Source organism: Muscardinus avellanarius, assembly GCF_963383645.1.
Source record: "Muscardinus avellanarius genome assembly, chromosome: 1".
In the NCBI taxonomy this organism is placed as follows: domain Eukaryota; kingdom Metazoa; phylum Chordata; class Mammalia; order Rodentia; family Gliridae; genus Muscardinus; species Muscardinus avellanarius.
This window is the reverse complement of record NC_137786.1, coordinates 53,240,715-53,265,646: the sequence shown is the minus strand read 5'-3', so window position 1 is coordinate 53,265,646 and position 24,932 is coordinate 53,240,715. Positions and strand designations below refer to the sequence as shown.

At 36.6% G+C, this 24,932-nt stretch overlaps 1 protein-coding gene across 2 annotated transcripts in view; it reads right to left on the bottom strand.

The window, feature by feature from the left end:
- Nucleotides 1-24,932, bottom strand: part of RNF180 (ring finger protein 180) — a gene marked incomplete at both ends in the record, with an annotated part of 184,951 nt that overhangs the window by 141,923 nt on the left and 18,096 nt on the right. The window contains 3 exons of one of the 2 annotated variants that reach the window (XM_080695630.1): nucleotides 9,708-9,743; nucleotides 17,292-18,239; nucleotides 19,832-19,927. In XM_080695630.1, coding sequence (XP_080551756.1) covers nucleotides 9,708-9,743; nucleotides 17,292-18,239; nucleotides 19,832-19,927 — 1,080 coding nt within the window. Of the gene's footprint in view, nucleotides 1-9,261; nucleotides 9,744-17,291; nucleotides 18,240-19,831; nucleotides 19,928-24,932 lie in introns of those variants that run through there. The other variant, XM_080695631.1, reaches the window with a different exon arrangement.

Sequence of the window (24,932 nt, the reverse complement as noted above, 5' to 3'; positions counted from 1 at the left end):
GCTTTTTAAAATGGACCCTCAAGATATACCCTACCAATTATCTGATTTCACCTGGTTACAAAAAAATAATAAAAGAGTGGTAATAGCATTAGGGGGATTTTGGGGTAACGTTGATTGTCATTATGGTTCCTGTAAGTAGATGAACTCTTACTAGATTGGAGTGGAGGCCCCCAAAAATCTTTATCCAAGAGCCTAATCCAAATTTCCTGACGGTGTTTACCGATGGGGGGACATATGGGGGCAGCCGTGGTTATATATCCTTCATTTGTCAACAGACAAGACCCATAGCCAATTCAAACGATATCCCATTCAATAGAAGGCTCCCCCCAGTTCCAAAATTATTTGCTGTAGTATTAGTGTTAAATACCATTCATAAAACCATCAATTTATTTTCAGATAGCCAATATATGGCTAATCTGTTACCTTTATTGATGGAGGCCCATATTAAACTAGATTCCAATCCTATTACCCCTCTAATGATTCAAACACAAACAATTTTCAAACAACAAATACATTCTATATTTTTACAACATTTGCGAGGCCAACAAAATCTACTGAGCCTCCTCTCTAAAGGCAATCAAACTGCAGACAAATTAGCCTCCTCTATTTCCTCCATAACAGAGGCCACCAAATTCCATCAACTTACTCACGTCAATTGGAGGGACTTGAAACATAAATACCCACAGACATCGGCAACTGATTTAAAAAAGATTGTGCATGCCTGTCAATCCTGCCAACACTTCCTTCAAATACCCCCCTCCCACAAATCTTGGACAGCAACTCTCAAGGATTATGCCCCAACAATCTTCGGCAAATTGATGTTACCCATTATTTCCCCTTTGGCAGACTAAAATATATCTTTGTTTCAGTTGATACCTACTCCCGAACATGCTGGGCCTTAGCCCACGCGGGAGAAAAGACCAAACATGTCACGTCCCTAAGGCTCCGACCTGCAGTGCCCCAGGAAAGAAGACACAAATGCCGAGTCTGTTGATGATGCTTCCTCTTTAATGCTTCCCCTTCAATGTGCACAGCAGGCAAATATATATCAGTCTCATAACCCCTCCCTCATCACTCCACCAACCCCAAGCTTCCCACAGCTAGGGCATGCACATTTCTAACCCTCTCATAGGTGGGCTGGTGGTAGCAAGAGGCGCTGTGTCACTGATCATCCGTAAGGCACCTGATAGGGCTCACTGCGCAGGCTCAGGGCACCGCCAGCCTTGTGAGCCTCGTGACTTGGCAACATGCCTAGGCGCCATGTTGAGCCACCGCCCCATCCCAGTCTAGCCGAGCGGGCCCCAACACAAACATGCTATTAATCATATGCTATAATGTTTTGCCACCCTCGGGTTGCCTGACCAGATAAAAACAGATAACGGACCATGTTTTATGGGCAAGGCCTTTGCTGTTTTCCTCCAAACCTGGAATATCTCCCATACTATGGGCATTCCATATAATCCTAGAGGACAGGCCATTGTAAAAAGATTTAATCATACCTTAAAGGTTGAATTACAAAAACAAAGGGGGACTCATTACCCCCACATGATCAGCTTAGAATATTAAATTTTTCAAAATACAGCCCAAAACTTTCACCATTCCAGAAACATTGGTCATCCTCAATCACATATACATCTATCTTGGTGAAATGGAAAGACCCACTCACAGGCATATGGAGAGGGCCAGACCCATTGATTACGGCTAGAAGGGGATTTGGATGTGTCTTCCCTCCAGATGAAAAAAGACCCCTGTGGGTACCAGCAAGGGACATTAAATATCTTCCACCATGCACTAATAATTGTGATTCCATGGAAAAAGAGATCCCTGAGATTAGCTCTCTCTTCTTAATTGAAAAAAGAGACGAAAATCCTCATCAGTCTAATCCTATTAGCACAAATAAGGATGGTATACAAGGATTTGGAGACCCAGGTAAGGAAAGAGAGATCCTTAATAAAAGGATGGGGCGGCCCTGTAATTGTGGAGGGGGTGCCTTCCCAGTACTCCCAGTAGATGGACAGGCTATCCAAAGTAATCCATTTTACAAGCCACCTTTAGACTCCCTTGCAGATGTAGTGTTACAAAACCAAAAAGAATTAGACTTATTAATGGCCGAAAAGGGAGGCATATGCTTTTTACAAGAAAAATGCTGTTTTTACCTTAAAAAACACCGGCAAGATCTACAAAACAACCCATTATGGACAAGCTTCAATGGACTTTTTGCCTTATTTTTTTCCTCTATTGGGCCACCCTTGTGTCTCTCCTGATTGTTTGTACCCTGGGCCCCTGTATCCTCAATAGATTAGTTCAGTTTGTAGGAAAATACATCGAGTAGAGATCCAATACCAAAGCTTGGCCCATAAGACCACGGAGCTAAACAATTGCTAGGAGGGGTCTGCTTGCCAATAATGGGTAAGATTTAAATGAGCTGGATGTTCCTAAGACAGGGGAGGCTAGCAAAGCTCTGGCTATCCCCCATGACGGGCACCTTCCATGCCTCAGTATGGACAACCTAAGACAGGCATAGTCCCAAGAGCAGCATTACAAAAACAAAAAGGGGGAGATGTTGGATACTTCCCCTTAGCCATGACTAAGCAATCTCAAAGACATAAGATGGCGACGGCGGCCCTCAGAAGAGGAGGCGCTGCGGTCAAATCGTTTGGCCACGATCTAACCCCTGATAGGGCCAAGAGATTTCCGCGTTCGTGCTTAGCGCATGACTCGGGCCCGGATAGGAGGAAAAGGCGTGTGAACAGGTTGACCTATAAAATCATTGGCCCATAGGCTGGCGCCCTGGAAATCCCCTTGCTGCTTTTGCTTTAAAAGAGCGTGCTGTGTTCCACAATAAACAAGATCCTGCTTGACACATCTCCCGGCTCGTGTGGTTCTGTTCGGGCCGTCAGCACTCAACCTTCCTTCTCAGCCCCACAGCTGACGGGCTGGACCCGTCACCCAGTACCACACACACAAAAAAACTTCAGTTCATGTTTAGCAGTTCCAAGGCAGAAACATCATGGTGCAGGGCATGGCAGAGGAAAGCTGCTCAGAAGCTGGGAAAGAGGAAAGAAGGAAGGGAGGAAGCAATTGAGCGAGTGAGCAGAGGAGCAGCTGGAGACATCAAAGTCCTTAAGGCCATGACCTGATTTACCAACTTCTTTTGGGCACCCTTCCTACCTACAGTTCCTATTTAATAGGTCTATTCAAATTATTAACCAATCAGTAGATTTATTCACTGATCAAGTTAGAGCCCTGATTCAGTTATTTCGCCTCTGAACATTCAAGCATTACCAACACAAGAGCTTTACTGGGGTCACTCCATATCTGAAACATAACAGTTAACTTAAATGGTAAATGAGACTTTATAGCTATGGTTAGTTAAGAACCTTGAAATATGGAGACTATTCTGGATAAACCAATTGGGCCTAATATAATGATAAAGCTCCTTACAGGTGTCAGAGAAAATAACAAAAGAATCAGACAACTGGAGTAATACCATTGCTGGAAGGAGGCCACATGCAAGTAATGAGGACAGACTCTGGAAATGTAGAAGCAAGAAGCAGATTCTACCTTAGGGACTCCAGAAAGAAAGAATACAGTCCAGTCAATACCTTGATTTTAGTTCCATGAATCCCACTTCAGACTTACAACCTTCAGAACTTTAAGATGATAATAAAATTATGTTGTTTTAAGCTATTATGTTTGTAGTAATTTGTTAGAACAGCAAAAAGGAATTAACATAATTAGTATTTTTCCTTCTTGTGTTACAAAACATTCCTGAGTTAACATCAACAGTGGTAAGTCATGTTGATAGTATATATTCGTGTAATATGATGAGGATGGCATTTTACCTGTTTCTTCCTCCCAAAAATTCATATGCAGAGAGTTAACAAAGCAGGCCTGTCTACACTTACAAAGTTGGGACTTAGTTGAACTCAGGAGCTTAAATTCTGGGAGGGTTACCACCATCATAATTGATAATAGTGGTTCCATATGCTTAATCTGTTTGTACAAATAATGTAGGTTAGGCTGAACACCAGCTTTCCTTTTAAGAGTCTAAAATGTGGGTATGTGCTAGGCAGAGAGTGCCTACATGATCAGCTGAGCCCATGGACTTCTCAGTATACAGCACTTCACACTTCTCACAACTTATGCTGGGGTAACTAAGCACATTCTATGTGAATCCAAAGGAGGAGGATGCTCAAAAGCTTGTACCTGGGTTCTGTAGATTTTGCCTCACACACTTTTTTCTTTTGCTGATAATTATTTGTATCCTTTCATTATAATGAAACATAGCTGTGAGTATGGTGACATGGTGAGTCCTCTTGGCAAGTCACTGAATGTAAGGTAGTGTTGGTTATATATGACACAGCCCATTACCCAATCTATTGCGATAAACCCAAGACAAATCCCACGTAAGGGGCATTCTACAAAATACCTAGCTAGTCCTCCTCAAAACTATCTAGATCATCTAAAGCAAGAAAACTGTGAGTAATTTTAGTAGCCAAAAGAAACCTAAGAAACAGCAACATACATGTAATATGGTATCCTGGATGAGACCCTGAATCAAATAAGAACACTTGGTTAAAAACTAAGAAAATCTAAGTAAAGTATGACCCTAATTAGTAATATTACATCAATATTGATTCACTAGGTGTGATATATATATATACACTAATAATGTAAGATATTAAAACAAGAGATGCTAGGTATGAAGTATATGGTAATTTTTTGCAATATATTCATGACAGTTCTAAAATCTAAAACTATCTTAAAACATAAAACATTTATTTTTAAATTCCTGAGTACCTGTTATGTACATACTACCATGCTAAACATTAAAAAAATTTAGATCTAAGCCAGGTATGGTGGTTCATGCTTGTAATCCCAACATTTGGGAGATTGAGACAGGAGGATTGTAGTTCATGGATAGCCTCAGCTCCTTAGTAAGGCCCTTTACAACTCAGTGAGAATCTGTTTCAAAATGAAAAATAAAAAAATAAAAATAGAGTTGGGTGTAGCTTAGAAGTAGTATGCTCCCGAGTTCAACCTTTGGTACCACAAAAAAAGAGAAAATTTAGATCTATGTAATTATTTAAGGTAAAGGCATCAATTTCATGTACGTTAACTCCACACCTATTCATTTATCCATATTTTGAAATATTTGAAATGGTACAAAGAAAAAATTAAGACATTTAACCCCTGATCCTTGCTACACTGGGGGCATGCTTTCAAAACATGAGTTTTTGGAGATAATTCCAAAACCAAACGATAACATATATATTTAAAGTATGATTTATATGTGATTTGAAGATCATTGAGTGATAAAAAATTAAATAAATTTTTAAATGTTGTGAAAAACTCAGGATGATCATTGTGTCCAACCCATAAAAATGAAACTCAGTGATTGGCAGAAGCTATATCTTTTCTATGTAAAACTGAATAAATAGATCTTAATGTAATATACTGGCTTAAATTATATTGTGCCTAAATTATACCCTTTTAATAAAACTTTCATTCATTTAACTTGCTGAGATAAATGTACTAGAATTATTTTAATGATCTAGTGATTTATTGTACACATATACCATATATACAAATATGTGGTCAATAACTTTAAATTTCTATGCATAATCATTAGAAACACAAAGAAAATTCCTTGTCATTATTCTTGTGTTTAATAAACATGTTTGTGTGTTCATATTAAGTAGGCCCAAGTTAAAAAATACAAACATATTAGAATGAAATTCTGCGTAAGTAGATTTAGAAATATTGTGCAACCATACTAGTGGTAGGTATATTTTTCTCAGCCTAAAAGAGAAAATATATTGTCACAAGCCTAAATTTTTGATTAATTTCTTAAAAATACTGATATTTTAGGTTTTTAATGTTTACACTAATAACATAGGCAAACTAGCTGGGACAAGGATATCTCAAAAAAAAATGAGAAAATAGTAAGAAATGAATGAATATAAAAGTAAAGCATAATAAAAGTTATAGTTTATAGTTAATGTGGCAATTAAAAGAAATTTACATTATTAGATACTTAATAAAATAAAAATCTCAAACCAGTAATACACTTCCATCATTTTGAAATTTAGAAAAGAAAAATTAAATTAAAAAGAAGTAAATAATAAAGAGTAGAAATCAGTGAAAATGTAAGGAGAAACAAAATCTAGACCTGATTATTTGAAAAGATTACTAAAATTGGTAAACCTCTCGTTGAAGTACAGAAAGAGAGAAGAAGGAAAATAAGGAAGAGAAAACATAAGTTTAAAAAAGGGTATCATTACAGGTACCTAGTAGATATCAAAAGAATAATAAAAAATACTATGAATGATGCTATACACATAATTTTACTAACTTAGCTCCTTGAAAAAACAAACTACTATAACTTATTTGATATGAAATAAAATTCTGAATTATCTATAATTATTAACAAAATTGAATTCATACTTGAATGTCTTCTAACAAAGAAATCTCTAGGCCCAGGTACTCTCACTACCAGACATTTAAGAAAAACTAATACTAACTCTCCATAATATTTGCTATATAACAAATGAGAATTCATTTCATAAGGTGAACACTACCTTAATACCAAAATTACACAATGACAGTGAGAAAACATAAAATTTCAGATCAATACCTTTCATGAGCAGAGACAAAAAAAGAAACTCTGAAAAGCTGTAGCAAATAGTATCTAATACTATTCAGCAATATGTAAAAAGAATAAAACAACATAACAAAGTGACATTCACTGGAGAAATAATGGATAACTGCTATTAACAATGAAACTACAAGAATGTATCAACTGGTGCAGAAAAAGCATTTGACAAAATTTGTCATCTATTCATTCAGAATTATCTCCAAACTGGGTATAAAAGGAAATTTCCAAAATCTGATAAAGAACATTCACAACAAAGAAAGAAAGAGAAACAAACCAACCTACAACTGACATTATATCTACTGGTGAAAGACAGGTTGCTTTCTAGCTAACATCAGAAAAAATACAAGAATATGCTTTCACCACTTCTAATCAGCATTGTCCCAGAGGTTCCAAGCAGTTCAATAATATAAGAAAAAACATCTGAAAAGAGACAAGGATCTTTTTATTTTCAAACAATATAATATTTAAGTAGAAAAACCAGTGACATCCACAAAAATCTATTATTACTAATAAGTGACAGTGAAAAGACTGTAGTATGTAAGATCAACATATAAAATTCCATTGAGCTGCTGGGCGTGGTGGTGCACGCTTGTAATCCCGCACTTGGGAGGCTGAGACAGGAGGATCGTACAGGTTCGAAGCCAGCCTCAGCTACCTAGTGAAGCTCTCAGGAACTTAGCGAGACCCTGTTTCCAAATAAAGTATAAAAATAGGTCTGGGAATATATCCCAGAGGTAGAAAAGCACCTGGGTTCCATCCCAGTACCACCACCAAAAAAAAAAAAAAAAAAAAAAAATCCATTGAGCCACACATGTTGGTACATGCCTATAATCTCATTACTTCAGAACCTGAGACAGGAGGATCTCAGGCTCAAGATCAGCCTCAGCAACTTAGCAAGACTCTTTCAAACCTGGAGTTGTAGCTCAGCGGTAGAAAGCCCCTGGGTTCTATCCCCAGTCAGTGTATATCTGTCAATGTGTCTGTCTGCCTGCCTGCCTGTCTCTCTCTGTCTCTGTCTCTATTTCTGTCTCTTTCTCTCTTTCTCTCTCTCTCTCTCTCTCTCTCTCACACACACACATTTTTTAAATTAAAAATTTATTAAATTTCAAGTGCAACAGTGAATATCCAAGTATGCTTTATAGCCCCATTGGCCTTGACTCTGTGCTAGAATAACATCTGTTCTTTTCCTCTGCAGTAAAATAAACATTTTATCCTTTTAAATATATTCAGAAAGTCAGTACAACATATTAACAATGCCTGTGGGTTTAATCCCCAGTACTACACACACACACACACACACACACACACACACACACACACACACACACAAATGGTAAGAATGATCCCAAATATTTCCTCAAAAATTATCTGAACTTCCATAAAACATAGTTGTATTTAATTAAAAAATAATACAATATAAAAGTTTTATAATTGTGTTTATTATAGAATTTTGTTGTTGTTGTTTTTGGTGGTACTGGGGCTTCTGGAAACCCTTCTACCACCGGACTACACTCCCAGACCTATTTTATACTTTTTTTATTTGGAAACAGAGTCTCTTAAGCCAGCGTGGCTGGCTTCAAACCTACGTAATCTTCCTGTCTCTGCCTCCCAAGTGCGGGGATTACAAGCATGCACCACCACGCCCAGCTAGAAAAAATAAATTTTAAGTGCAAAATAAAATATAAAATCATTACCAGTTACTAATGTTAAAAATACTTAAGGCTAAATCTGATTAAAAAAAATATGAGACTTGTAATTCTAACACTACAAGGTAAAAAGTAAAAACAAAATAATGTTTTTAAATATAAAAATGTATAATTTAAATGAAACATTTTAAAAATAATAACTTCCCTTCAAAAAACAAAATATTTAGGTATAAATCTAACTAAATCTGCATAGGTTCCAAATACTGAAATATACAAAATATAAAAATTTATGTTCATGGACTGGGGAAGTCAACAGTAAAGACTTTACTTCTTCCCAAGTCAACTTATATATTTAACAAAATTTCATAATTTCAATTAAAAAATTCCAACATTATTTTTTGTAAATATAAACAGGCTTATCCTAAACTTTATATGAAAAACCAAAGGAACTAGAATAGCTAAAACAATTTTTGGAAAAGATAATAAAGTTGAAGAATTCACAATATGTTACTTTATGATTTACTATAAAACTCTAACAAATAAGAAAAAGGAGTACTGTCAAAAGAATAAACTGAACAGAACAGAAAGTCCTGAATTAGACTCATACATATTTATCCAATTAATTTTTGACAAATTTAAAAAAGCTTTTCAATAGACAAAGAAAACACAATTTTCAACAAATGGTGCTGGAACAATTGAGCATCTCAATGCAAATTAATAAACTCCAAATTAAACCTCATACTTTGTTTTAAAAAAAATCAATGCACAGCAAATAATAGTTCTCAATGTAAAACTTAAAATCATAAAACTTTAGAAAAAACCATAGGGAAAAAAATCTTTATAGCCTAAGGAAAGACAAGTTCTTAGCTATAACACCAAAGATATTATCCATTAAAACATTTTACTTTCTTTTTTTTAGATATTCAACTACATCAAAATTAAATATGCTTGCTCTACAGATAAAAAAAAATGTTGAGACAAAAAAAAAAAACAAGAAGCTAAAAACTGGGAGAAAATAATTTACAAATCACAAATCCAATGTAGAAGTTGTACCCAAAATACATGAAGAACTCTCAAAATGGAATAGTTAGAAAATAGCCTGCTTTAAAAAATATAAAGAATGTAAAGAAATACTTTACTAAAAAATACATACAAATGAAAAATAAGAAAAGAAAAATGTTCATCAGTAGGAAAACACAAATTAAAGCCACAATGTGATAACTAAATATCTATAGTATTTGAATGAGTAAAATGAAAAAAATATGAAGAATACCAGGTATTTGCTTTCAAGGATGCACAGCAAATGTAAATCTCATACACTACCTCTTAAACTGCAAAATGGTACAGACCATTTTGGAAAACAATCCGATAACTTCTTATATAGTTAAATAGATACTTACCACATGATCCAGCAATCCAACTCCTGAGTATTTACCCTAGAAAAATGAAAATTTAGATTCACACAAAAATAAACACATGAATACTTGTAACAGCTCTACTTGAAATTACTCAAACCTGAAACCTGTGCCAGGCATGACACTTTTTTCCCCCTCAGCTGGCTTTCCCAACACAGATCTTTATTAGCTGGTGAAATGCTAACCTTCTAGGACATTTTTGTGTCCCTCGTTCTGTAATTCTGGGTAGGTTTTGTGCTTATTTTTCTGGGAGTTTTGGTAAGGTTTTATAACTAAGGTGAGTATTTGAAGATTAAGGCAGCAAAGGAAATAAATGAATAGGAAATTCAGTCACATGGTCGAATGCCACTGACTCTGTTATGCAATGCTTTTAATCCTGAGATTAAGGAAGATGAGACAGGAAGATCACAGGTTCATGGCCAGCCTCAGCTGCTTAGTGAGGCCCTCTGAAATTTAGTGAGACTCTGCTTCAAAATAAAAAAATAAAAATAGGGCTAGGGGTGTGGCTCAGAGGTAGGATGCCCCTGAGTTAAGTCCCCAGCACCCCTGAAATTACTCAAACCTGAAATAATCTACCTGTCTTTCTACAGGTGAACAAATAAACCATGGTTTATTCATACAATAAAATACTACCAAAAAATAATGAGCAACAAACTATACTTATAAGCAACAACTCAGATATATCTCACAGGCAATTTGCTGGGAAAAAGAAGGCAGTTTCAAAGATTATATACGATATGACTTTGTTGTTATTATTATTATTATTATTATTATTATTATTATTATTATTATTTTGGTACTGGCAATGAAACCCAAGGGAATTCTGCTTCTGAGATACACCCCCAACCCTTTTTATTTCTGATTTTCAAACAGGGTCTCATTAAGTTGCTGAAGCTGGCCTTGAACCTTTAATCCTCATGTCTCAGCCTACCAAGTACTGAGATTATAGATGTGTCCCATGTCCCATCATGCCTGACTTGATTCTATTAGTATAACATTACATGACTTTATAACATTATTAAGATAAAACTAAAGTAAAGGAAAAGAGAATAGAGGTTGTCAGGTATTAAGGATAGTCAACTCTCCTTTGAAAGTTAATAAGTACAAAGGAATTTGGGGGTAATGAGACTGTTTTATATCACCACTGTGATGGTTATTATATGGGCCTATCAGTGTTTAAATCATAACAGCTATATATCAGGAATCAGAAAATTTTATTGCAAAATAATAATAATGAAGAAGGTGGAGGAGAATTATGCTGGATAAAAGAGAAATGTGCTGCTTAAATGCAGTTCAGTACTATCTTTCCCCAAAACTGATGATTAATTAACCTTTGCTAAACAGAAATGCTGAAAAATGGCTATAGTTTCAGTATCATTTATGTCTCTAAGTTTTAAAAATGTGAATAACTTTCTGTAGTTTCATTAATACTTTCTTATCATGGTATATGCCACTGAAAGATTTCCAGCTTTCACAGGAATTTGTTAAAAATGTTAAGTGATAAGCTGGGTGTGGTGGCGCACCCTAGTAATTTCAGTACTTGGGAGGTGGAGACAAGATACTTAGTGAGGTTCTCCGCAACTTAGTGAGACTCTGTTTCAAAAATAAAGAATAAAAAATAGTGCTAGCTCAGAGGTAGAATGCTTCTGGGTTTAATCCCCAGTAGCACACACACACAAAAAGTAAAGTGACAGTCAGAAATCCAGATTTCCTAAGCTCTATATGAAAACTATATAACATTCTCATGGATTGGAACAGTTGATGTTATTAAAATGTCCATACTACTCAAACTTATCTACAGATAAAATCCAATCCTTATTAAATTAGCAATGACATTCTTCACAGAAAAAAAAATCAATCCTAAAATTGCTATGTGAACACACACACACATGCGTGCGCACACACATGCACACACAGAGACAAATCAATATTGAGCAAAAAGAACAAAGCAGAAAGATTATGCTACCTGACTTCAAAATACACCAGAAACTTTTGTAGTAATCAAAACACCATGGTATTGTTATAAAACACATAAACCAATGGAATAAAAATTCAAGAAGTAAACTCATATCTACAACCACCTGATCTTAAAAAAAAATGCTAAGAACACATATTGAGGTAATATCTGTCTCTACAATAAATGACACTGGAAAAATTTTATATTTGCATGCAAAAGAATAAAACTATACCCCTATATCTCATCATACACAAAAATATTAAAAATTAAATAAAGACATAAATGAAAGACATAAAAGTATGAAACTACTACAAGAAAAGATAGGGAAAATACTTCAGAATGTTGGAATAGGAAGAGTTTTTGGATAATGTTCCAAAAGCACAATAAATGGGATAACATCAAACTGAAAGTTTCTGCACAACAAAGAAAATAATCACAGAATAGAGAGACAATCCACAATCCACAAAACTGGAATAAAGTATTTGCAAATTATATATCTGGCAAGGCTTTGATATCCAGGATATATAAAGAACTTCAAAAACTCAATAGTGCAGACCAATGGCAGTCCAATCTGGGTCAGGCCATGCACTGCAGCTTCCAGAGACATTTAGGTAGAAACTGTGGATGGTTGTGAGGCTGACAACTGCAGACCATCAACAAAAGTGGTCAGCATTTTGCCCACACTTGACAGGGTCCTGGCTGAAACCATCTCTTCAGCAGCAGCTCCATCAACATGAGTTAACAAATCATTCCCAGCAGGAGTGCCGGCTGTGCCCAGCCACAGGGACTTACCCGGCAAAGAAATAGAATCACAGGGGGCCTGAGACCTTGCGAACCACCTCTGTGGAGGCAGGAGTGAGGAGTACTATCGACACAGCAGAAATGTGAATTAGTAGATAAACCCTAGAGAAAGACAGACAGGACCTGCAGTCCATAGTTTGTGGAGCCCTGGAAGGGTCTCTAGGGATTACCATGACTGACTTGTGGTGCCAGGGAGAAACAGCTCAGCCTACTGAGTTGCAGATTCCAAAAACAGTGAACTTGCATCTGGCCATTTTTAGAAGCCACAAAGCATCAGCTCTGGAGGACAGCAAGGACGCCTCGGAGTGTGGCCACCCAGGATGGGAGTGGTTTCCTTAGGGCTAAGGAACTGAGCCACCCAAACCCCCAGCTTGAAACAGAACAATCTCTCTCTGCCAGACCTTGGGCCTTGGGCAGGAGCAGTGGCACCACATCAGCCAGACTACCCCAAAAGGTCAGGGCCTGGCAGGGTATCACTTGATTGCAGCAAAAAGCTAGGAAATCAATAGCCTCCATCAGCAGAGTTGCACCTGGCATGCATGTAAGCTAGTGCCTGAAAGTACCTCCCGTGACCATAACAAGCTGATCTGGAGTGGTGTCCCAGGGGCCATCAAAGTTCGGCAAGCCAGATCATACGTTTGGAACATAGCAATCGCTGGCTTTGCTTAGCCTAAGTCCACTGGTCGCAGAGGCAGGAGATGAGCCCTCTGCAGTATCACAGGCTCAAAATCAGCAGAGTAGTGGTGGTCTCCAGGGTGCATTAAGTCCCAACCAGCAGGCTGCAGGTCTCAAGAGAGCATCATAGTCTCTGGTCCTGTGGAGTTCAGGCCAGGACAGTACAGTGTCTCAGAGCCAATCAGAGACACCTGTTTACCTGCACTAAGAACTATATCTAGTTAAAGAGGCTCTGGAGGACAAACTCAAAATTTTAAGTATTTGAGTCAGATTGGTAGGGGTGAATATATACCCTCAGCATAGACCTTATTATTAAGGGAGAGCAAACAAATATAAGACTCACACACAAAGAGGAAGAAATTGCCAAGACGATGGAAACACAGACCTGAGAACTCCAAAAATATGAGAACGAGAAATAGAGAGGAAACAATAAACTCCCAAAACATAACAAGGAGATCACCAATACTCGTCTACAAGAAATGCAAGAAGGAGAATTTCAAATTCTTCAATATAATGAAAGGCCTCAAAGAAAATGTACAGGATATGAAGGAGGAAATTGAGACTTTAACAAAGAACCAAAAAGAAGATTTGGATGAAATGAAGGTGTCAATAACAAAAATAAACAGATAACCTGATTTTAAAAAAAAATAGGTAACAGAGCTAAATATACATTTCTCAAAAGACATAAAAATTGCCAATATGTACATAAAAATTCCCAATCATCAGAGAAATGCAAATCAAAATCACAATGAAGCTGGGTATGGTAGTGCCCACTTGTAATCCCAGTACTTGGGAGACTAAAAAAGGTGGATCCGGGTTCAATGCCAGCCTCATCTACTTAATGAGGATCTCTGGAACTTAGTGAGATCTGTTTCAAACCAAAGAATAAAAAATAGGTTTGGGGGTGTACCTCAGAGGTAGAATGCCCCTGGGTTCCATCCCCAGCATGACACACACACACAAAAAATCACAATGAAATATCACCTCATACCTGTTAGAATGACGATTATCAAATAGACAAAAGAAAGATAATAAGTGTGGGTAAGGAAATGGAGCAAAGAAAACCCTTATATAGCATATGTGAAACGTAAAGTAAAGTCATATAGCCATTGTAGAAAGCAGTATGAAAAAAGAACTACCATATGACCCAGCTATTCCACTAGTTGGCATGTATCCAAAGAAAATGGAATTCAGTATGTTGAAAACACATCTGAGCTCCCATGTTTATTGAAGTACTACGTACAAAAATCAAGACACGGAAACTACTTAGGTGTCCATAAGTGGGTGAATGGATAAAGAAAATGCAGTGTATATACATACAATACTATACTATTCAGCCACAAAAAGGATGAAATTCTACTGGGCATGAGAGTGCATGCCTATAATCCCAGTAGTTGAGAGGCTGAGACAAGAGGATTACATATTCAAGGCCAGCCTCTGCAATTTTTTGAGACTCACAGCAACTTAGTAAGACCCTCTTTCAAAATAAAAATAAATAAATAAATAAATAAATAAATAAATAAATAAATAAAATAGAACTGGAGGTGTAGCTCCGAGACAGGATACTCTGGGTTTAATCCCAGTACCCCCCCCCAAAAAAAAAAGTCAGTCATGCTAATTCAAGCAAACAGACAAATCTTAGCAAGAGTTAATATCTGAGATAAACTGATGACACAATTATTTGGTTTATTCCATTTTAATTCTATAAACATGTATTAAATCCCTGCTTGTCAACATACAAGACAGAAAGTACTAGTTACTGTTATCAACATTTAAAAATATGTATTAATTGAAACAAAAATCATATTTTGATACATTTGTAAAATCTGTAATATTCACATAAGGATACGCATATTTGTCTCAAACATTATTTTGTTATGATAAAATGTTCACTATCCTTCCACCTTTGTTGACACATATGTGCATATGATTATCTGTAGTTACTCTACTGTACACTACAGCACCAGAACTTCCCTCTCCTGTCATATGTAACCTCTTACCCATTGACCACCTGTGCTTCACCACTCCTCATACCACCCTCCCTCCGGTGATGACTATTCTGTTCTCAACTTCTGAAAGCCAACACTTGTAGCACGTAGGTGAGATCATGTGGTATTTGCCTTTCTGTGCCTGGCCCATTTAACTTTATTTAATGACCTCCAGCTTCAACCACGTTATCACTTAAAACTTATAATCTTCCTGTCTCAGCCTCCCACACTGGGATTACAGGCGTATACCTGCCATGCCTGGCTTACTATGTTAGACTTTTAAAAATTATTCTTTCTAGCTCTAACAATGGTGTGTACTCATATCACCAACTCACAAAATTTCTACACTGCTCAGTTCTACCCTTTAAGTTTCTGGTAAAGAGACATTGAGCATTTGTTTGCCTATAGCTCCTAAGCAATCAATCAAAAACATTAGGATTCTGCCTTTTACTGAAATGTCACATCTTAAGACTTATAATACTGATCAATTAGCTAAGCATATTGGTCAAATCAAATGAATAAAAATAACATCATCTATACAAAACAAGACAAAACTTAAATTTGCTCTTGATTTGCTCTAAACTGTAAAATAGAGCATTCCAAGTCTGGTAACTGGCGAATAATATATAGCTATTGTTTCAGAAGTGCCTAATACAAGAAACAAACACAATTTAAAAATTGTAAAACATGTTATGTGCACACATTAATAGCATAGAATAAGTATAATTTTCAGGCTTCTTTTAAATTTCTATTTGCTAGAAAATTATTTCAGAGCTCTTCACATTAATTGTTTTAAAGTGTTTTTCTGAATATTCACTTATTGTATGATCATTTCAAATTTATCTAGGTATAAGTCAAATTCTCAAACATGTTTAATTTTACAGCTTCAATAAATTGTACTGTGTAGTATATTGCAGTAATGATAAAATAAATTCATTTTTACATTATATAAAGTATACCTTGAGATCACTTTATTATCATTCACACCAAACTGAAATGCTCCTGTTAGCAACCAGTCAAAAATATAATAAGCAATTAGCTATAATTGTAATTACATTATGTAACTGAAAGATGAAAAAACATCTAAAATCCAGTTGAAGCACTCAGTTCAATAATTTTATTTTATTGAGTCTATGACTAGAATAAGAAGTCATAATGATTTAAAAGAAGGAAGTAGGTCGGGCGTGGTGGCACATGCTTATAACCCCAGCATTCGGGAGGCTGAGACAGGAGGATCATGATTTAGGGACAGCCTCAGCTACTCAGTGAGGCCTTCTGCAACTCAGTGAGACCCTGTTTCAAAATAAAGAATAAAAAATAGGGCAGGGGGTGTAGCTCTGATGTAGACTGCTCCTGGGTTTCATCCCCAGTACCACAAAAAAGGAGCTACTATATTAAGAACTACCATCTATTAATAGTAAGCAAATAACAAAGGCAATTTACAAAAAATTATACAGAAATATAATGGGCCTCAAGCTTTTCAATTTTCACAACATTTCATTCATTGGTTTTGTTTTCCACAACAGCTCACATATATCATTAAGTACTTTCACACATCAGACTCTGCAGTATACTACTATAAGGCACACAAGAAGTTCAAATCATAGAGAAGTAAACTCTTCTACAAAATTACAGCAAAGGTAAATTACCCTTTGGACAATTTTCACAAGTTAGTACAGTTAATCATATCTGGATCATATGAACACATAATTAAGTAGTGTTTTAAAAATATCCACTTAAATAAAATGAAAAGTGAATAAATTTTTTACCTAATTGAATTTAGAAGAAAACATTTTCCCAACTTAACCTGAAATAAAATCACTACAAAACAATCCTAGCACATGATCAATTTAAAATGTTTGTGACAAAAAAAAATGTATTCTTAATATGAGACAAATGTTCCTCTAAAATACTAGGAGAACTGAGGAAAACTGCTTTTTCTAAACATAGATGAAACATAGAAACAGGGTTATATGTCTCAATTACAATAGGGCTGCATGATTAAGTATACCTAGAAAGAAATATTATTTCAAAAATTAAAACCAAGTGTTTTTTTATTAAACACAGATATTAAAAATTAGCTTCACTCCCCAAGCCCCAGTACTTGTAGATAGAGAATTTACAGTAAACTCTTATTTTTAAAATTACCTGCTTCTGTAGCCATCTTTCATGCCTTCGCTGCTTCCTTCTTAGATTCCTCAACTTGCTCCTTTCTCTCTTATTCAGCCTCTGATTAATGGTGCCCAGTGGAAAACTGGTGGAGCGCAGGAAATCCAGAGCAGAGAGGTGCTCTTCTTGGTCGGAGGCCTCCAGCAGGCTCCTTCCTGCTGAGGGCAGATCCATCAGGAAAGTCAGGTTGCTAGAATTAGCATAGTCAGAGTACACCGAAGAAGCTTCTAGACCACACTGAAATTCGCCTCCTCTTTGTGTCTGGGTTTCACAGGGAGCCACTGAAAGTCTTTGCAGCAGCATATTAGGATCAAAACTGTTTGTATTCTGAAAGGAACAGCTATTTTTACTAGACTGCAAAGGCAAGCCTGAAAGGTCAATAGGCTGTGTTTCATTTAGCCTGGGATAGGCAGAGCCCTTACTATGGATTTCATACAAAGTGGGTAATAAAGTCAGTTTCTCATTGATGTTCAGATCCAAACTATGTGATTTTCTATGAAAAGTTCTTGTAGCACATCCGCCAGTCATAAGCTGAGGAAGAAAAGGATCCGACGTTTTGAAGAGCAATTGTTCCTTCTTCATCTCAAAATACGTAGATCGCACCTCTAGGCAGAGTGCTTCTGTTAATCTTCCGAGGCCATTATTATTTTGGGCCATGTTTAAAAGCCTGTGATTTCTGCTTTTGGAGCCACCACCTATCAGCAGAGTTTCCTTGTCACAACCTGACTGAACTCTAGGATGTGACAAGTATTTCAGCGATGGTCTCATTAGTCCGCCTGCCTGTGTTGGTTGATAATCAGTCCGGCTTTTGGAGAGATGTACAGCTGCAAGCTGGCCACAGGAACATTTTGGAGTGCTGACAAAATTAAAGCCCCCTAAACGGGCCCCACAGAAAGGGCAATTCAGTTTTCCAACTGTCCACTGAGCCTACAGGTAATAAAGGAAAATAAAGACAATGCTTTCATTGTAAAGTGACCAAAGAGAATGTGAGTTTAAAAAAAAAAAAGCTAACCACATGAAAGTTCTCTATGCTACAGAAAAGGCTAGCTTTCTGTTTTCTGATTAGTAGACAAAACAGCAAATGGAAACAAACCTTCCAATAAATAGAGATAAGCAGCTACAAAGTTCTAGAACGGTAACTTATTGCAAATCACGCTCATCCAAACAATACTCCTCAGAATTCCAAAAGAGAGTCTTTTAAACAATAGGTTGAATTTGGATACAGTGTGAACTAATGAAAAGAAAAATGCTCTATGGAACCAGGAAGCAAATCAGTCTACAGAGCTTAATTTGCAAGTAAAATCGCACAGAAAAGTGTCTGTTTTGATACACTTCTTGCATACCAAGCACTGGGGGAGGGAACATTACCCAACCAACAGAATAAAGCTCCTCCTGGCTTTTTACATACAACCAAAAGATATTGATTACATACATCAGATAGTGCACTTTCTAAAATCAGTTTAAAAATTAATAATAAACTGGCTTAAAATTATCTTTTCACTGAAGACAATAGAACATCTATCCTAATGTATTTTGTAAAGTTCATGACACTTAAAAGTAATGCATTGGCATTCTCCCCCCAAAAAATCATACAATGTTTATATATAAAGAATATTTACCAATTTTAAAAAAATAAACAAGAGAATTACTCAGTGGAGAAATATAACTGTATTTTTCAAAAAATCATATTATATATACTTTGCTAAGACAGGTATTTAGAAATGTGAAAAACAGTTGTGCCATACTATTCACAAGGGGAGCTCTTGCTCTTTAATTTCATCAAGGATCCTTTAAAGTCTAGTATTTTCATTTTGATTGTACCAATAACTCATTAATTATCCAGCTTATTTTATATGTGTGTATATGTGTGCATCAGAGTGTACATGAATGATACACATCAGATATTTCATTACTTCAAAGACACTATTCTAAGTGCTGAGGATAAAGAAATGACCAAAATGTAAAAATCTCTGACTTCATGGAGCTTATATTCTTTTGGGAAAGCAAGGTAATTAACAAGGTAAGTAATCTATATGTATGCAGAGGCAACTGTGTACATATGCGAGTATATATAATTATATGTACATGTATATCTCATGTATTCGTTTATATATATTTGTAAGTATATATTCATATAAGTAACATATATTACTGTGTGCATGAGTCTGTCAAATGAAGATGGTAACATAAAGCAGAGAATGTGACAGTGTGAAGATGAAAGGGGGAGATAGTTGATAAGTTAGCTTGGCAATGTCTCAATGAAGATAAAGAACTGTGGAAATAAGGAACAAACTAAGTGAGCACCTGTAGGAAGAACACTCAGAGGAGGGAAAATGACAAGCGCAAAGTCTGAGACAGAAAAATACCTGGAGCACTCTGATATTCATGAAGAAGCCAGTAGGTACAATCAAGAGAAACAGCACTTCACGTCTTAAAACAGTGCATCTAAAATTCAGCTTTACAAGGAGGACAATAGTGTTTTTAAGTTTGTATATTCTTAATCTTACTCAGAAGCTTACTTTTTGGATTAGGCAGTTTATCCATTCTGGAAGGGCTTCTATATTCATGTGCCACACATGACAAGTACTTTCAGAATCAGCTGAATCATGTCTATCCTGTTATGTAAAAATGAACATTATTAGTAATTATAGGTTTGGAATTTATTTAACAAATACCACATTTAAGTAAATTGAAAAATACTGATTCAATTTTAGTTAGAAAGCAAATATACATTGCTCCCTTCCCCTGTTCCCATCGTCAAAAATATATCCACAAAAACAAAGTAATTTTTTAAGAAAATAACTACTTTGTATTTAAAACAAAACCCAAGCTGTGTGTGGTGGCACACGCTTGTAATCCCAGCATTTGGGAGGCTGAGACGGGAGGATCCAAATTTGCAGTCAGCCTCAGCTACTTAGTGAGGTCCTTTGCAACTCAGTGAGACCCTGTTTCAAAATAAAGAATAAAAAAAAAATAGACTGGGTGTGTCACTTGGAGGTAGAATGCCCCTGGGTTCCACCCCTAGTACCATAAATAAATAAATTAATTAATTAAATAATAAAACCCAAACCTCTCCCCTGGATTACATTTATCAAATAAAATTTCAAATTTAGCAATAAATTATTGGATTCAGTGCCCTATTTTTTCCCCAGGCATGTGAGATTAAAATAAGTGTCATGCATTGTAACTCCCTCAACCTATAATCCCTAACTCTATTACTGATAGAAAAAAAAAAAAAAGAAGTTGTTCTCTTCCCAGTTAGGATGGTCATTAAGTATGCAGAAAAACAGAGGAAAGGAATGATCAGGTTCAGGAGACTCTACCCCTAAACATAAACAATAGAAGCAGGAAGCTCTCTCTGGCCTTTCTCCTGCCCTGAAGCAGGCAAAAAACTGAGGGAGACTTTCCTGACCTTTTCTGAGGCAGATCAGAAGAATTTCGTGTGAGAGGTGTTTTCCCATCCCAGGAAGAAGGCCACATGGGAGAATCTGGACAAAAGATCCTGCCAAGTTCCCCAGTGTGTTACCATCAGACCTTATCTCCTTGCCCATGACTGTCTGCTTTTTCACCAAACCTACATAAAATACCCAAGTTTAAGTATTTCATCATGTCTTCATTTATGAAGGCTTCTGTGTCACATAAAACTTATGTTAAATACATCTGTATGATTTTCTCTTGTTAATATGTCTTTGCTATAGCAGCTTTGGCTATGAATCTAGGATAAAGGGAGATAATAATAGTTTCTCTACTTCATAGGAACAACTGTGTAAGCAGTCGAAAAAGTCCTGACTCAACATCAGTTATACAAGAACAAAAATTTTTTATTAATTTTTATTGGTACATTGTAATTGTATCTGATAGTGAGACTCACAATGATAATACTAATAGATGTACATTATATTATGTAATTTTCCTCTCTCATATCTCCATTTTCTTATCCTCCTCCTTCCCCACCCATGATAATGAGATAGATATCAATACGTTCATACATGCACATGACATTAGTTGAAGATCAACAAAAATTTAAAGAGCGAGGTTTCTCTTTAAAATTCTTTCTGAAATAGCTTTGTAGAAATAACTGTAATATATAATTGAGACAAATGGCTTTCCTACATATTAGAAAATGCCAGGAGAAAAAAGTGAAGATACCTGTCTCTACCACATATGTGAACTTAGGACTGTTAATTTACCTCTCTAGGTCTTTATTTTTTTTAGCCTATAAATTACTGTTATATAATTGTTATGATACACTAGGGTTTATAAAATTTCACTCTATGAAATTACATATAAGTTTTTTGAGAGGAACAGGGAAAGAGTAAGGCTCCTACATACACACTATTTTTAAGGATCAGATATTCTATAATCCTTTTATTGGTGCATCATAGTCTCACATCATAATGAAATTACAGTGATAGTGACACATGGGCACACAGCACTTGGAGAATCTTCCCTGGCTCCCTCCCCACTCAGCCCTTCCCCAAACAAGATACTGAGGAAGCATTCCTGGTCTCACATATGTATATAATGTCGATGGATGGAAGTGCTTCCTTCATGAATTCCCCCTCACCACCTAGGAGGGCTTGCCCTAAAGTGCATGGATGTCCTGGACCTCTGCTTCCCCCATTCCTCTCCCTTTCCCTCCTATCCCCGCCACCCACTCCTCTCTTTCTACTCTGTAACCACCATGAGCTGAGCAGCTCTCCTCCTGCTCCCTTGCCTGTTCCTTTCTCTGTTCTGCAGCTGTCATGAGTTGAGCAGCTCTCCTCCTCCTCCCTTGCCTGCTCCTGTCTCTCTCTGCTCCCAAGCCACCATGAGCTGAGCAGCTCTCCTCCTGTTCCCCTGCCCACTTTTCTCTCTCTCTGCTCCACAGCCACCATGAGCTGAGCAGCTCTCCTTCACCAGGCCCTTACTTCAGGTCCAGAGCAATGGTGCCCACTGACCATAGACTGAAATCATGAGCCAAAATCAATATTCCCCCCTTTTAGTTGTTATCATTGGGTGTTTTGGTCATAGTGACAAACCTTTCAAGTGTGTATCTACAATGATATGAAAGCAGAAGGGCTCACTTTCAAGAGCCTTCACTGAAAAATCTACCTCAGATTGTGACTTGGAGCCAAGATCACCCAGAATTTCTAGATTATTTAAAAAATATAGAAGAAGCTAGGCATGGTGACACACCTGTAATCTCAGTAGCTTGGAAGCTGAGGCAGGAAGATCGCAGGTTCAAGGCTAGTGTGCAGTAACTTAGTGAGACCCTGGTTCAAAACTGAAAAAAAAGTTTAAAGGGCTAGAGGTGTAGCTCAGTGGTAGAACACCCCTGGGTTAATTCCCCAGAATTACAAGTAAAGGAGGATTTTTTTCCACAAGAGTGCCAACAGCACATGCAAAGGCTTGTCATACTTTGTTTTCTGATTAAATTATTTGGGGGAAATATAGATAAAAATTATATAACTTTTGGTTTATTGATTTCCAAATGGCATAGGGGACGCATACTCCAATCTCTCTTCCCTTCAAACTATACAACCTACGGAAAACATTTTTTAGAGGAATCATTATCTGAAGTGGAGAATATAGATTTGGAGCTTTCCATTGTCAAAAATTGTGAGGAACTTCTGAGAGATTAATGAGGGAAAAAAACAGCATACATATCTGAATACACAACAGATGAGAGTAACACAAGGAATAGTCCAAGCCACATTCCTGAAAACTAGAAACAAATGGGCCAAAGGGATTGAGCTGAAGTTTGTCTGTACGTGGGCCATAAAGAAATAGGGCAACAAGCTATAGTGGCTAAAGGGCCTGGAGAATATCTATGGCATTTCAGAGATGAGATGCTGGGGACTAAGCTCCGTTCTCCCTGAAAACAATAAAACAATACCACAACAAATAATGAGAATGATGTAGACTTTTTTGGTGCTAATAAGAAACATATATATAATAAATACTGTTTAAACAAAGTAGAATAGAAATACAGAAGCTATTTATCTTATAGTGGTAATGTTTACACAAGTATACATTGGTCAAAATTTACTGAAATGTATATTTTGTTACATATAAACTATATTATAATAAAACTGATCAAAAACAAAATAACAGGTAAAAGTATCCTTAAAGAATAGTGATCAAAAAAACTCTGAAAATCATAAAATTTTGTTTTCCAACCCCCATTAGAAAAAGTTAAAGGTCATTACCTTATATATACTACAAATAATTCTTAATAGCAAGAGATCATCTTTTTTGTATAATCACTTTGGAGAATCAGAGTGTAACATAAATTATCCCAATTAAGTTACATAATAAACACAAACTTTTTGTCCCTGTCTTTCTGGATTTTGTTTTAGTATTTGCACAAGTTAAACTTTCTGACTGACAACACTATATTTGAAGCTGGACTTCTATATAAGCCACTGATCCATCTGAAACTGGGTAGGAATATGTGCACTCTAGTGCAGGTCTGTACATAGAGAAGCACATGACAGGCCGTTTGATCTTTTGAAAAGTGTATCTGCTAATAGCTTGACCTAAACTGCCCTCCTAAAGGTTTCAGATTTTAAAAGTTGCTTTTAATTTTACAAAATATCAGATAAAATTAGAAGGTTTCCAAAGTAACCATGAATAAGGCTAAAAGAGAGAAAAAGTTACAAAGAAATGAAAATGGAACTAAGAACTATTCTAGGAGTGTTTTTAGATAAAAAGGAGGACTTAAGTGTCAGGATTGGGGCTTATTATTTCACATGCATTCTCTCACTAAGTTACCATAATCTCATAACGAACCCAGCTCAACAGGAAAACTGAGGTTAAGGGAGATAGTTAAGTTGCCCCCGGTGGCAATTGACAGGTGGCAGAACCACACTGGGTTCAACACAAGCAGGCCACATGAGTGCCCTGCCTTCATCACCAGAGTCTGGGGTTATAGGCTGAAGCTACTGGGCAGAAAGCCCTCCAGCTTCTTTCAAAGAGCTCAAGAAGCTGGGTGTGGTGGAGCAAGCTAGGAGGATCACAATGTGAGGCCAACATGCCATGAATTATCCATGAATTAGCAAGAACTTGTTCCAAATGAAAAAAAAAAATAGGGTTGGGGGTATAGATGCCTCCAAATTCAACACACACACACACACACACACACACACACACACACACACTTCTCAAGAAAATGTGCCTTCAATTTGAACACAAGAAGAGGAACTTCGAGTCACGACAGATCTCCTCCCTCCACATGTTCAATAAGCAGCCAACAAATGGCATGAAAACAAGTAGACTCTTGGGTACTTGTCTCAAACCCTTGACAAGAGAGATGTTTACTACTGTTACCAGACTTGCCCTTTACAGGGAGAAACGCTGGCAATGGGTAGTCGTTGGTAATTCCAGGGCTCTGAACTAGTCTAAGAAATCTGTGGATGTCAATTTCTACACACAGTTCGAAATAGAAGAGCAACACTCTGGTAAGGTTCTCGTCTACTTAGCACTAAAGAAAGAAAGAGTAAAACTGTGAGCTTTATTAAGAGCTGCCTGAGGACAGCATTTCCCAAGGTGTGGTCCCCAGATCACCTCCATCAGAGGCACCTAACTAGTCAGTGAAGTTTACACTCTTGTTCCACCCTCCAGAGTGACTACACATTG